Here is a 15,418-nt window from a genome sequence, read left to right as displayed (position 1 = left end):
CGCTCCCTGACAGTTCCCTTTGGCTTACATTATTGAATTGGATAAGATAAAGTCCAAACAAACATAAGCAGTCTTCTTTTTAAAAAAAGAGAGTTTTGTAGTGGAAGATAATGACTGCCAACTAATAGAGGTTATTAGTTCATCATTAGTTCCATCAGTTGGTTGGAAACAGTATTACATGAAGGGATCCTAAGACTGCAGCTTACCTCTTCCCTGTGATTCTTTATTGGCATACAGAGGATGCTCTGAGTCTTATACCCTGTGATCTGGTCAACTTCTGCATTGAATCTTGGATCCTGAAAAAAATGCAATTATTAGACTACTTGCCTAAAGATCACTTCTTTTTCTTCCTTGGTTTAAAGGTTAAGAAAAGCAGAATATTTGATTTAACTGTTACCCAGGATAACAAAGGTTCCATTACTAGGTAATAATGGTATGAAGTTGTTATTCTCAGTGTGTTAAAACAAAAATCATATAGAATAAGTCAGCATAGGTCCAAGTACAGGTACTAAACTGGCAATATTTCAACAGCTGATCATAGGGCTCCCTCTTTTTTCGGAGAATCACTCAGGAGAAGTTTCCTTGGCTCACCTCGTAGGCGTTCTTGATGTTCAGAGGTTGGCCTATGGCTGCCACGTGCCCCACAATGCCCTTGTTCCACTCCAGGCGGATGCAGTTGTTGGAAGCTTCTTCCAGGGTGGAGCCTTCTGCCACGTCAAACAGCCTGCTGACCAGGAACTTCTCATTGGAGCTGTCCTCACACACCAGGAACAGGGAATAGCGGTCCGCTGCTATCAGCTCGTGGATATGCAGGAAGATCTTATGGCAAAGCGCCGTGACATCCAAGTGACTGGAAATGTCTTTCACGAGTTCTAACAGTCTCGAGCACTGATCCCCTGCACTGGTCTCAATCCGTGGAGATGGCAGAGGCATCTGTTCCTTCTTTTCAGAGCCTGAGAGGAAGCTCACTGCTCCTACTGAGTCCGTGACAAAAATAGGCCTTAGGGGTCTGTCAAATTCCGAAGCGGAGATTTTCCTCGCCGGTGTCCCAGGGCTGGTGGGCTCGGCACAGGCAGGCTGGTGACAAGCGCAGGATTCGCTGTGGGACTTGGTTCCCTCCTTGCAGACTGGGATGGTGTGAACTCTCTCAGCAAACCATGCATTAACCATTTCTCTGTCAAACAAAAATCCAAATACAGTGAGCGATGCGAACGGAAAACCCTCGGGCATTAACACACATTGGAAGACGATGCTGCAAAGAGGAGAACTTGGAACCTTTTCACCCAGAGGACACCGATGCACCTTTAGGCTCCTCTGTATCAATACTCTCCAGTTTTATGCAGCACTCAGCCCAGATTAAGCAGTAACATTTTATGCCCCATTAAAAAAGAAGCTATTTCTGCCTAAAGGAAATACCTGGGTAGGGCAGAGGGAGACCACTCAAGCTGTGGCTCTCAGAATACAGATCAGAAGTTTACACCATCACTTTGTGCTTGAAAAGTTCCACTCCTTCCCATTCCTAAGATCTGGATTTCTGTATAAGATGTATATATATATATTTCTATGAAGATAAAACCTTCTGCTTTAATTCTGTTTTTCAGACCATTTCTGACCTTTAAAAAGATAATTCTGAACTTTAATTCTCTCTGTCAAATCACCTGCCGCCCCTCCTATTTTTATGTCACCAATCTTCTATATTTAAGTTAACTTCCCCTGCTCTCTGAGTTAATGAAAAGTGCTGGTTTGACTCAAAGCATAGAAGTTTTGCTTAAAAACTGTCATAAAGAAACGTGAATGTTTCTATTTCAGCCCCCTTCAAAATAATGAAAGGACAGCCTGTTTTCAAACATCTTTCCTATTACCTTTCCTTGCAGATGAAACTCAGTGTCTAACTCAACCCAAAATACTGAATAACCCTAAAATCATTATTTTAAGAGTTCATCACCAATTAAAAAAATGTCATGCATCTCTAGTATTTAACTGTATTTCTCAAACTAACTTAGCACTAGGAAACCAACCCTGATAATGTCCTCACTAAATACAGCATGTCTTCAGTTAGGCACAAGCACAAGTATCATCGATAACAGGAGGCTAATTTTTCTTATCACCATAATATTTTCTTGTCCAAAAGTGGGTTTGATTGTTTGTTTGGGGTTTTTTGTTTGTGTGTTTGGTTTGGCTGTTTATTGAAATGCAGGGCTTTTTATCTGGCTTACTCAGTGTCCAGGATCCCTCACAGCCCATGCCCTACTCTTAGAAGTAACGAATTTTTTTTTTTCTGTATTACATAACATACAGGCCTGTGAACAGCAAAAACCCCTATTAGAAGTCTGATCTTTTGGAAAGCTTTCCTGGTGGTCATGTTTTAAATTTGGGATATTTTTTATTTGCTCAGCAGCCCACAGGAATTTCGCGAGTGGAGCTGAATGAAGCCATGGAAATGAGTCAGGTTAGTGGCCCGCTGATCGGTTACGTCTCCCGGTGTACTTTAAATATGAAAAGCACTGTACATTGCCCCTTTTTTTTTCTCCTGTTGGGGAGGTTTGAAAGAGTTTTCCAGATTTTGCAATCACGTATCATTTGGAGACCTCAACTGCAGGCAAACATGCTATAAAAATTATCTGTATCACAGCAGTGATACCTATTTTTTGTAGGAGTTACCTCATCCAAACGCTTCTTGCGGTGATGCAGCATAAAGAACAATTAATTTATTATTAGAACTTTAACAATATTACTTTACAGTACTTAAAGAGGATAAATGGGAGTCGTGACCAGGCAGTACTGAAATGCATAATATGATTTGCATAGGACAAATGTTACATTTGCAAAAGCTGTTTCAGTGAGAGTCAAAATAACAAGCTGGTATTTGGTAACATTTGGAATTTTCATTTATTGGACTGAGTAAGAAAGAATACAAGTTTGGGATTAAAATGACCTAAAAATATCCTTAAGAAAAATAAAATGCTTAAGATGCAAAAAATTGCATGTAAATGCTGTACAACCTCTAAAATCAGTGCTGGTAACTCTTGTCATCCTGTATGTTATATGTGGGTTCTTTTTGTTTTACTCTGAACCTCAAAAAAATAAATTGCCTGGAAAATTTTAGCTTTTTCTAAACAAAATTATCACCTAGCACTAAGGCTGCAGAAAAGAACTTGAAAATGCCAGAGGGGTGGATTTAAACCTGAGACACAAGAAGGTAGGTTCAGAATAATCAGTAGTTTTAAAGAAGTGCCTTGACCTAGATTCACAACTGTACAGTTGTTGGGTGAGAGCAATTTGCAAAGCAATCTGATTCTCTGCTTATTTCCTCATGAGGAAGGGAGAATATAAAATGCTGTCATTTCACCTACTTCTGGTTTGCACTGAATTTACATATGTGGACAAGTTGATACAAGATGCAAGGCAGGGAAAGAATCTGGTGCCCTTTGTGGACAAAGCAAAAGCTAAAGCAGAAGTTTGATTTATCGGTTGAAACCTGTCATTTTATTTATTCTGGAGTGTTGTATAATGATGTCCCCTGGCCTTAATAGTGTAGCAATAGCAATCAGTAAGAACAATGTACTCTGAATTCTAATACCTGCTCTCAAACTGTGGCCATGAAAATATTCAGTTTTTATCTTTTTGCCTTTTTATTGTGTAAAATAAGCTTTCATTTCTCTGTCTCATGGAGGTTATTGAGGGATGTGGAACATAACTGTAAAACCTTTCGCATGAAAGGAGTTACATTTAACAGGAACTGACTACTTGTTGGGTATCTGCACTATTTATGAAGCACTTCAGCACTGAACAGAACTATATGTGGAGCTGCACAATTATGAGTAACTTATTCCTGTCCTTTAATGTCTCAGATGATGGTTCAGTAACTTGCCAACAAGGTGCGTGATTCTCAGAAAGCTCCTTAAGTTAACAACAACAGCAACAAATCCTTAACTAAACTGTTTAAAGCGTGGGTTGCAACTTCAAACCATTTAAGAATTTTATTTGGGCAACAGGAAAGCCATTCAAATTCACTGGAAAAAGAACAGTGTTCGCTGACCTTTACTGAATGCCTCTTCTAACAAGGGAACTATTTAGCTCCTTTTACTCACCCAGTTACACACACGGGTGGAAGAACTGGCATTTCTCATTAGCTGACGTATTCTAACTCTATTTAAAATCTATCAGACAAAGTCTTGACATGCATTTGCTTGTTGACACTCAATCCCATTTAACAATGCCTGACAAGAGGAGTATTATGACTAACACAAGTACCCTCACAGCACAGAGTCGGCTCAGCAGATATCTGATACCAGACACTTACCACAAGTGAGGTTACTGGAAATTAGTAACAAGTGCTAGGTAGGATGAAGATGTCATTTTGAAAGGACTCCAGGAAGAAATAAACGCTTGTGACTACTCTATTAATATCAATAGTTTTCAGTAGGCATTGGCATTGCCAAGAGATGATTGGAAGCACAAGAGCCTTGCTGTAGTTTAGAAGTTGCAGGAGCAGATAGTGACCCACAGTGATCCACACAGTTAAAATCAATGTGATGGCTCTATCCCAGCACAGCAGTCACTGCCTGTTGAGGAGTTACAGCATCCTTTACTGCAGTATGAGCCTTCGCTCAGGAGAGCTGTGATTTATCCCAGAGTTCATAAACAGGAATAGTAAACTATGAAGTAACCATTTTTTAGTTGCTCCTTAAAGCACAGGGCAGTAGTGACTGCTGAATTTGGCTGGTGACTTCATCAGCAGGTGACAGGACTGGACAGGAATTTTGAAGAGATGGGGATGAGAAAGGGATGACAATACAATGGCAGGTAAAACATTAGAAGGAAAAAAGAAAAAAAAGATTGTGTGATCCTCCCCTCTCTCGTCGCTTACGTACAAATACACATTATCTGCAGTATGGGAGGACTTGGGAACTTAAGAGGAATTCTTTGGCCCTGATTTGTTAAATGCTGTACAGAAAGTCCTATAAAGCAAGAAGTTTTCAATATGAATAGGCAACAAAAATAGATCACTTGGTAAGAAACCACAGGCACAAGGATGTGACATGGCTTGAGCCAGGTCACTGCAGGAGGGCACAAGTAGAGCTGAAGATACCCTCAGGTCTAAGAGGTGAGGAGAACCTTGCTGTATTTCCTGTGCCTGTGTGTCAAACCATGCTGACACAACACTAATCATTATTCTGTTCATACATGGGGAATATTAAATAATTTACTGTACCCATCTTTGCTTCATTATGATTATCTTCAAAATACACAGCAGAATTCTCATAAAAAAACCCAACCCAGTGAAGATGTTTAAATATTAACAGCCAGATTATGATTGTCTTGCTCACATACATAACCACACTGCATATGTAAGACAGTACCAACATGACCATTCAGCAACTGTTTGGTATCTTTGGACAAACTGGGCAAAAAACAGAATGCAAAACTAATACCAAGATGCAGCAATGACAATAAACTGCATCTTGCTTATCATTCACAAAGAATGCTTAATAATCACAGTACCATAAAAGAAATGAGTGATAAGTAGCTTTTAGTGAAACAACTAATAATTCCCCATTCTCTCTGTTGCTCATAAATCTTTCATATATACCATATTTAATGTTCAGTAGTTGTGTGGCCTGTTTTGCTAATTTCTCATTCAAACCAGCAGTTACTGATAACACACTTCAGGAGAAGGATTCCAAACTTGCCTACTAGAAAATGCCAGCTTTCAAGTAACTGAATTCCTGTGGCCTAATCGTGCTGGTGTTGAAACCAACTATATTTCAAGCTAAGCTTCAGAACCATTTTCTCAATTGCCTTCCTTAATACAACCACTAGATGTCTTCGAATTTCTCTCCTGGCATAATTTAAACCTGGAGATCATTTAAAGCATTAGCAACAACTCAAAAACTAGTCAGTTGTAACAAATGAGTTTCAAATTCAAAGCTACGAGGACATTACACTCGCCTTCCCACTTTCTGCTCCACAGTCACGTTCTGAGTGGGTTTGTCCCTTTTCTGGCCTCGTTAGACGGAAACAGCAAACTGACTGTAAAAGGAGTGTTTTCAAACTGACTAGAAGAGTAGCTTGACAGAAACAATAGTTGTTTTTCCTTAAACCCTTCCCAATTATAGTTCGCCGAGGTGCCATTTCTCAGAGTGGTAGGCAAGCAGTTTTTCAGGATGAAGTACGACTTACAGCGAGTGCCAATTTTTTAGCTCAGCTCAGTCCAATATATTAGCATACATTTAACCTTAAACATTTCAAGTGGCACGAATGACTTCTATCTGAACACAGATCTAAATTAAGGACTCTAACTCTTGCTTGAAACCATGCTCATAAAAGACTGAAATAACCTCTTAGAACTATGAAATTTCAATCTTGTCTAAATGCTCAATTTTTAAAATAGGAGGCAGAGGTTGCTTTATTATCTGTACCGAAAGTATTCAAAGTGGAAAACTAACTCTAACAGGCTGTTCTTGGCTATTTTCAAGTTTTCTTTAACAACCAAACTGCAAGCTTAACTTTTTATACCAAAGCTTTCCTCCACAGAAGGGACTTTCTAGTCACACTATAAAGGAAGACAGAATAAATCCCCTGGGACTGAAGGTCAGATTCTAAGACCTGACCTTTATTTTTTGGTCCAAATGTAAAATTTTAAAAATAATTATGTACATAATGATTTTATTGTGGAAAGCCACAGGACAATACCAGCAATTTTGGTAAAAGATGGATTAAGACTTAAATTCACACCTACTCAGAGACCTCAGGCTCAACTTCAGTTCCACCTAAATTCCTAAAACAGGGGTTTAGTAGGACTTAAGTGGTGTAGAGGCTTAAGGATGGCTCTCTGTGCTGGGATGAGTTCACCATAATGCACAAATAAATGGCAAAATATACTAAGCAAATATATTTAGTGGCTATATTTTCAGTGCCAGACCTAATGTGAAATTACAACCATAGAGTTCTCCACAAGGGCCACTTGAGTAGGGCTTCTTTTCTGGCACTCATAAATAGCTCATTTTGTATTTAATTCCCTCCTTTTTATATTGTTTTCTTCAAGTAAATCATATAAATGAGAAAGCATTCCATGTAAATTTATGTTTCTTTTGAGGAAGAGAAATACTTTTATACTGTGGTTTTGTTAGTTGTATTTTTTTCGTGGCAGAAGCAAAACACTTCCGTTTTAACAGTGAAAAAGAAAACAGGTGGTAGAATATTAGTTCAAGTCAGGAATGTATTGCCTGGAATTCCTCTGTTTGTAATCCTTGATCTCAGCCGTATATTCCCACACAATTCAGCTTTAATCTTGCACTCAAATACTCATAACCATAGGCTGTGATGACCTTTATTGGGTCTGAAGACACCATAGGTGATGTATCATGACTAAAATATGATAGTAAAATTACCCTGAAACAAAAGAAGGTAGAAAGGGGTGTTAACTGTTAAAGTAGTTCCCCCCCCATCTTATTTTCTACCTCAGGTTTACCAGTTGTGTTTTAATTAGTGTGTTGTGCACACCCATTTGTTTTAGGGGCACGCTGTATGTAGTAAAAGCACGTTCTCCTTGTAGCTACTCAGAATCTTGTGCTGCCTAGTTCATCTTCACACCAAAAATTCTGTGTAGGAGTTCAGTTTAGAGCTTTTGGGGAATTTAAGATGTAAATTGCTAGTAAGTGGTTTCTCATCGATTCTCAAATGACAATTTCTTCAGTAATTGCTGTGTTAGAGGTTGTTTCCAAGAGACTCCAGCACACCTTTATTTCCAACAACAAATGCCAGAAATACTCAATCACATTTACAACTTCATGAATGCGGGTAACATTCCTTACCTTCCTGAGTGCTTTTTGAGTCAGGAGTTTAAAATAGTTTTAGATGATCTTAATGCTTTGCTGTTATCACTAAAGGCATAAGAATACGGATACATTATTTAGAAGTGGGATAACTACAAAGGTCATTAGACCAACAAGAAAACTTTCCAAAATTTCACAGAAATCAATTTTTTCCCTGTACTTACTTCTCAGAAAAGCTCAGTAAACATCCAATAAAACTAAGTAGGAGGAAGAAAACATTCTGCTCCCTGCCTTAACACCACTGCTTCCTGTGGTTTTTCCAAGCCATGGTCCAAAGAATCAGTGGGTCTGCAGACCTCTTGTTAATACTTCATACAGGGTAATTAAGCAAAAAAGCAAATCCCCCTTCAGCACATCCAAACAATCTGCACAGGATTCTGTGCCTCCCCTGGAAAGCTATGAGGAGCCCTTCAATCATACAAATTCAGAGCCCACTGTTTATTTACTGTGGTAAACAGGGATGAATATGGCTCACACCCGCCTATTTTTAGGATTATTATTTTTTTATATGTCAGTAATACCTTTTTGAGGAAAACACGGGCCAAAGCAGATTTCGGTACAGAAAACCTTCAATAGCTCTCTCTTTGAAAATCTGCATATTCATTCAGAAAAAAATTAAGCACACATATATTCCCAAACAAAACAGTGCCATGATGCACATGACACATCATATTTACGAGAGCCGACTTCAAATAAGCGGCTCAAAATGAAAAGCCCTCTAGACACAGAGACTAAAAGGCAAATGTCCCGAGTTATGTGGTGCTGCAGGCAGCACAGTACAAATTGATTGTCCACCAGCCGTCAAGATGAGAAAAAACCCTAAAGAACTGCGCTTGGGTTTTTTCAAAAGAATAAATGTAATTGATATATTCAAGTTATGCAGTCCCTGAATTCCAGCACAGTGTCGCAGGAAATGCGACTCCTGGAATCCTCAGTGAAGCACTGTGAAGTACCATGCTGTTAGGGACATTTATTTATCCAAATACAACCCCACCTTAATTCATTTGTAAATCTTTCCCAACCCTGCTAATAAGCCAAGATTTATTTATAACAAAACAACCTTATTTCCAGTGAAAGGCATATAAGATCTGGGTTGATAATTTGTCTCCATCATGCCGGACATTTAGGAGACCGGACAAAAACTGCCTGTAACAATGCAGTTATCTCTAACCAAGAGGAGGCTTTTTACTCAGGCTGTTTTGGCAGCCTGCTGCTTCTGACTGCAAAGAGCACCAAGAGAGAATCACTCCCATATTTTTAAAAGTTGGGACAAACAGGAAGTCAGAAATACAGAAGTATTCCATAGGGGTTAAAATAAGTGTCATGTTTGAGCATAGCAATGCATGGATTGTTTTTTTAAAAGAATATAAAAAGATAAAACTTCAGGAAGACAAAAAGGGTAATGAATTTAGCCATAAATGTGACAAAAAAGACTATGCAGATTATGCCTTCATAGAGTCTAGTTAAAACAATTATGGTGGTAGCAACAGGATGGGGAAACACAAGACACAATCTAAAAGAAGAACCATTTTACTTCAAAAGGTTTATGCTTCTGGGAAGCCAGAATATCACAGACAATTCTAAAACTTTAGGAAGGGAAAAAATACCAAGAGGAGTTAAAAAAAAAAAATCTTAAATTTAGTAGGAACTGGGCATTTAGAAACTCTTGATCTTTAGGTGTGCAGTATAACAAACTTTCCAGCTGGAAGGCTTGTTACCAGCACTGTGTATCACTGAGTGAACCAAATCCATCTCATCCCCAGGTGTGCTGGTGACACACTTCCCCTTTGCTGTCCTGCACTTTGGTCACACTGTAACAGCCCCTCATGGATAATACCTATTTATACTGCCTCTGCACACCACTTGTCTGCCTGCTAGAAGATAAAGTCATAAAAAACTGATTCCGTAGCTTCCTACTCGCGGGATCACAGTTTATTCCCACACTTATCCGAGCAGGGATATTTCAGAGCTGTTCCCCGGGATTACACGCTGTGCGATTGCAGCCTTGCGCTGTGCAGGTAGAATCCCATGAGCACAGCTTTGTCAGGGAATATCCATAAAGCCAGCACAGGCTCAAGGGAGGCAGTGAGGTGGCCTGCCTGCTGACACTGCCAGCCTTGGGGCACTGCACACCAAAATACAAGGGGTAAGCCATTTGAATGTCCTCATCCTCCACAACACGTTGTAGGGCAGAGAGGAACGCAGGTGCACGTTTGTTAAGCGGACGACCTGCAGCTCTTCCCTCCACAAATCCAGAACACGGACTGGGGAGCCCAGTGGCTCCAGCAGTTGTTATGAACTAATTGTTAATAGAAAGAAATATCATCTTTTAAAGTGCTGCCTTGCCAGAAAAGGTCATTTTTATTTAAATCATGACAGCAGATACTAATATCAAACTTCCCTATGCAAACAGGAGGCAACTGTTCAATGATGATACGAGATGATGTGAATCCCATACTTTAAAAAAAAACCAACAAAACAAATATGCAGGCTTAAGGCCACCCAAATAATTTATTTTATAAGTATAATTTTTATGGGAATTACCAAAAGAACTACTGTATAAAATGCTACGGGAATTAATTGATTGCAGAGGAAAATATTTAAATTATTTAATAGCTGTAATAAAATTGCTGTATTAGGTTCTGATTCAAAGCTCATTGCTGTCAGTGGATAGGGCTCGTATGGCACTGTCATAAATGGTTGAGCTGGTGATCTTTTCTATTATTCTGTAGGAATATTTGAGAAACAGATAAAGAAACTATCTCTATCCATTAGCAATTGTGTCTTGAAGTGTGAAGTCAAATATGCCTCTGTGCTCCTCAAGATCCCAAACAAACTAACTTCTTGGTCTATTGCTTTTAGGACCTGTGAGAACTGTGGCATATTCTGAAGCAAAACAAAAATGAGAGGCAGTAAATTATGATTAGAAAAGAGCTGAAACTAGTTCAAGGAACATTGCTTTACTTGAGAGAGTAAATATAATGCTAAGTAGCAAAATATTAACAGCATAGTCTTTGTTCAGTGTGTGCTGCTCTACAAAGATTCAGCTAAAACAAAGCACGGCATTAAATTTTAGGGGTTTCTCTTTTCAAGCTCAAAGTAACAGTACCATGTAGAACATTAAGCCTCTTTACAAAGTACATCAGTTCTTTCAAACCACTCAGCTTTTCATGTCATCATCTTTGAACCAACGTACACTTAAGTGATTTGTCATTTGTCTTTTCAAGTACAAACTTATATATAAAAAACGTATTCCTTATTATATAGTTATAGTTTTCTATTCATACAGTAAGGACAAAAAAAAAAAAACAAACCCAAAACATTCCACACACGACAGCAGAGAAGAGAGTTTTGAAACAAATGCAATGTTTCCATCATTTCAAAAACATCACAGGATTGTTGCCAAGCAAGAATTCAAAAGTCAACAGTTTTTCTGCAGAGCCCTCTCTAAATCAGAGGCATGGCCATCACGGAGACACGACTGAATTGTATCTTCTGAACTACTGCCTATTTCAGAGCCACACAAACACAGATCTGTGCCTCAGCATGGGAAAAAAAAAAAAAAAAAAGGATTAACCAAACCTGTCCATGGGGAAAACAAATCTGACACAGCGGTTACTATTAATTAGCATTCATATTTGTTCAATACTACATCCAGTTTCCAAAGGAAGTGTGACAGGCTGAACTAATAAAATGCTATTTCTCAAAGCTGCTAACACCCTATTTCCTGGGCAAACAAGCTACCCTTCAGTGACACACCATGCACTAGTGTTCTGGAGAGTATCAAGGTTAACTACTTCTACCTATGCATCCTGCACCTATGCACAGCCTGTCTTAAAACAAAATCAACATTTAAAAGACATTTTTAAAGGCATTTTTATTACTTTTTTCCCTGTCGAATGAACCTAAGGAAGCAGCAGCAGAAGGGGACTGCCTGACAGATGGTCACAAGTAAGCAGGTGACCCCTGAAGCTTTCTAGCCCTCTGCGAGTCAATTATTAATGGGGATTTCTCCTCTTACCGCCCCATCCCATGCAGAGAGGAGCAGCAGCAAACCCTCATTCAGAATGCATCCATCCCTGCTAAGTGACTCGGGGAAGCAGTAAATCAGCAGCGGTGAGCAGATGGTGCGAGCGACTCGGGAGCGGGAGGGCAGCGGAGAGGAGCGAAGCGAGCCCGCAGAGACGGCGTGTCCGAGGAGCCAAGCACAGCGCTCACTAACCCGAGCTGTCGCTGAGATAGACCGTGGGAGCCGCAGATCGCCCGTGCTCTGCATCCCCACTGCTTTGTTTATCGGAAAATATTCAAAATGGAAACCTGACTCCACTTCTAAAAATAGCCGAATTTACTCCAATTCGACTTGAAGTCCCGCTGCTGAAGTGTGTGACAACGCTGAGCAAATACCTCGTCTTATCTCCAAAAGGCAGCATGTCAAGCCAAAGTGGGGAGAAAAGCCCCGACGAGCTCTTCAGGTCCTCAACATCGGGCTCTTCGCGAGCACCGACAGCGAGAAGGGGCGAGCACCGAGCGGCCGCCCCCGAGCAGCGGCAGCGCCCGGCGGCCCCGCGCCGCCCCCTGCCGGCAGCCACCCCTCCCTGCCCGGGGCTGTGTCCCCGCTCCCCCCCCGGGCAGCCACCCCTCCTTGTCCGGGGCTCTATGTCCCCACTCCCCCAGGGCAGCGATGCCTCCCTGCCTGCTGCCCTGCCCGGGGCTGCGCCCCCGCTCCCCTCCCGCAGTCCCGGGGTCAGCACGGCGTCCCCGAGGCGCTCGCCCCCCCCTGCTCGGGCGGAGCTCCGCTCCCGAATGCACCGCGCACGGCTCGTCAGCTCCCTCGGCACTTAACCCGTGGCCCTCGCCCCTCCGGGGGCCGGCCAGATGTCAGAAGAGGTGACGAGCCCACAGGGTGACGGAGCTCTTGAAGAGCAGCGCTTTGTTTTGAGATGACTAAGTACTGACATAACCCACCCTCCACAAGACATCAGATGCTGTCTGAGGCTTCTGCCTACTTCGCAGGGCTGGGAAATACATACTTGCTTGCTACTCACGAGAAGTTGGCTACGGCTGTTTGAAACGGAGGAAAACACAAAATAAATAACTAGGAGTCCAGGGCAGGGAGCTCCAGGCTGGGATCGCTTCACTGACCGGCTCCCGGTGCAGGGCGGGCGCTTCCCAGCGGAGCGGCCGCGGTCTGCAGGCGAGAGCCCGCGGGGAAGCGCCGCATGTGCCCGTCGGTGGCAGCCGAACGGGGCTGCTGCGCGCTGGTTTCAGTTTTTGCTCTTTCGAGGGTGGGGACGGCGCGGGGGGGAGCAGGGGGAGTCGCTTCTTTTTATTTTCTTTGGAAACAGCAAAGGGAAATGGGAAAGAGCGAGATTTCGCTGGGAAGAAAGGAACTGCCTCCATCCGCCTCCGCTCCGGTCTTACCTTGTAGCTTTCCTAACAAAGTAAGAGTGGGTAAAGTCGCCGTGATCGTCCAGCCACGCTTCCACCGCTTCCTGCTCGGTCGTGGGGGCAGAGCAGCTCTCCATGCTCCCGCCGCCGCTCTGCCGCCTCCGGCCGCGGCTGCCGCCGCTGCCTTCCCCCCGGCCCGGCCCGGCCCGGCCCGGCCCTCCTCGGGTGCCCGGGGCTCCCACCCGTGCCTGAGCCCCTGTCCCAGGTGTGCGGCCGGCAGGAAGCCCGGTGCGCGGCACCTCAGCGCATCTCCGGCCCGACCGCCGGTCCCGCCGCGGGCACAGCCGGCTCCACCTCCGCCGCGGCCCCGCCTGCCTCCAAAAAGTGGGAAATCGGGTATCACTTCGGAGTGGTTCGCTGCGGGGTGTCAATATGTGATCTGTGACAGACCCCAGCCTGGGTATGAGTGCTAAAGCCCTGGCTTTTCAATCCCTCATGCCTACAGTGCTTTCTGTCTTAATAAGCACAGCCTAGCTCTGAAGATGCTCAGCTCACAGCTCCTACTTTCTCTAAAATTAGACAGCTAGGACTGAATTTTTGGTTGATGCTGAGCATCACTTTCATGTATTCTAGCTCCATTCTGAGGTGTGCACATACACCCATTTATAATAGTTTATACTCTGCATTCACAATAGACCTTGCACAGAGTAGGATGCACATCCAAGGCTTCCTGTGTCATCACGTGTGGTGTCTTTAAAGATAAGATAACATATATCACATAAAACGTTCTCTGCTGCTCTTAACCCCCCTTCAGGCATATATAGACTCGATTTATAGAGAGGTGGAATTCTGCAGCCTGGGAAGGGGTATCAACAGGAACTTCACAGCAAAGGGATTAGGAGCCTGTCCATGAGATCAGGGGCAAAGTTTTATCTTCTGTGTCTTTATGTCACATCTGTGCATAGCACTCACTTGGACATGTGTGAGTTTTATCTTCTGTGTCTTTTTGTCACATCTGTGCATAGCACTCACTTGGACACATGTGGGTTTTGGCTATAAGAGTTTGTGTGAAATATGAGGCACACAGACAGGGGAGTTTTACATGAACATTGCTCTGCTATAAGGAGGATCTCAGGACAAATAATGTGCCCAGTGACCAGAGAGCAAATATGAAGGTAAAGCATAAGCCAGTTACATGCTGCGTGAGTCAAGCTGCTACTCAACGCAGAGACAAATCTTTCAGCAGGGAAATACAGAATTACCGAGCAAACTGCATAAACAGACAACATGGCAATAAATGAAGCAGATGTTTAGTGTCAAAACCTGGAAAGAGTAGTATGTTAGGGAAAAAAAGAAAATAAACCTGTCTTGTAACTCACAGAATTCTGCAGTAACCATTTCATTTCAGGAATAGGGTTTTGAGGCAGCAAAAGCCCCTAAGCTAGGCAAAGCTTTTGGAAAATAACACTAAGCTAGAATGCTAAAGTATAGTAACAATGTAAAACATACAGTGATATGATGCAGATTTTATAAGTATCTGAAATGCCATTCCCTGAATGATCTCATATGGAATATTGATCATCCCATCTCAAAAAGTAATTGCAGAATCATCAGAGGGGATCTAGACAGGAAAAACAAGGAGGACTAAACACAAGGAAATATCTTTTCTGTAAAGAGGCAGAAGGAGTTTGTTTACAAAAGGACAAATACAAATATATAATTTAATTACTGGTATTTAAAAACTAAGATAGGATTTTCTCTCTGTCTCATAGGAGAATAACAAGGTAATGGTCAATGAAATTATGTCAGCTGCAATACATAGCATCTCATTTCATGTAATTAGGAGTAGCACTAATAGAAATAAGCATTTATACTGTAGTAGCATCCAGTAAGCCACAGTCAAGAGCAGAGGTTTTGCTGAGCACTGTAAACATAGAACATTAAATAGCAGGCCAGCTGAGACAGATAGAGCATCCCTGTGCCTCCTGCCCCAAGGAACAGCGACTGTGGGTGCTGGGGCTGTTATTTGCCTGCAGATAAGAATCAGTAAAGCCAATGCAAATGATTATCTTCCTGTGAATGCAGTGGCAAAGCAGCAGTTCAAAGGATTGCTACCCAAGCAAAGAATAGCATAGTCTTTCCCAAAAGAAATAAAAATGGAACAGCTGGGAGGGGGGGTGGGTTGGGGGAAG

The 15,418-nt window shown here is 42.2% G+C and overlaps 1 protein-coding gene across 7 annotated transcripts in view; it reads right to left on the bottom strand.

Annotated features, from left to right (window-relative positions):
- PDE5A (phosphodiesterase 5A) overlaps positions 1-15,418 on the bottom strand; it is a 101,332-nt gene that overhangs the window by 35,690 nt on the left and 50,224 nt on the right. For 2 of the 7 annotated variants that reach the window (XM_050320461.1, XM_050320462.1), the window contains exons 1-3: positions 13,260-13,556; positions 592-1,174; positions 207-296 (exon numbers count right to left, since the gene is read on the bottom strand). In XM_050320461.1, coding sequence (XP_050176418.1) covers positions 207-296; positions 592-1,174; positions 13,260-13,363 — 777 coding nt within the window. In that variant the 5' untranslated portion in view covers positions 13,364-13,556. Of the gene's footprint in view, positions 1-206; positions 297-591; positions 1,175-11,859; positions 12,007-12,060; positions 12,220-12,242; positions 12,377-12,868; positions 13,024-13,259; positions 13,557-15,418 lie in introns of those variants that run through there. The other 5 variants (XM_050320467.1, XM_050320465.1, XM_050320466.1 and 2 more) reach the window with 5 other exon arrangements.

Source organism: Myiozetetes cayanensis, unplaced genomic scaffold (assembly GCF_022539395.1).
Source record: "Myiozetetes cayanensis isolate MyiCay16 unplaced genomic scaffold, myiCay2020 scf24, whole genome shotgun sequence".
NCBI lineage: Eukaryota > Metazoa > Chordata > Aves > Passeriformes > Tyrannidae > Myiozetetes > Myiozetetes cayanensis.
The sequence above is the reverse complement of the archived record's forward strand: the minus strand, read 5'-3'. Positions and strand labels throughout refer to the sequence as shown.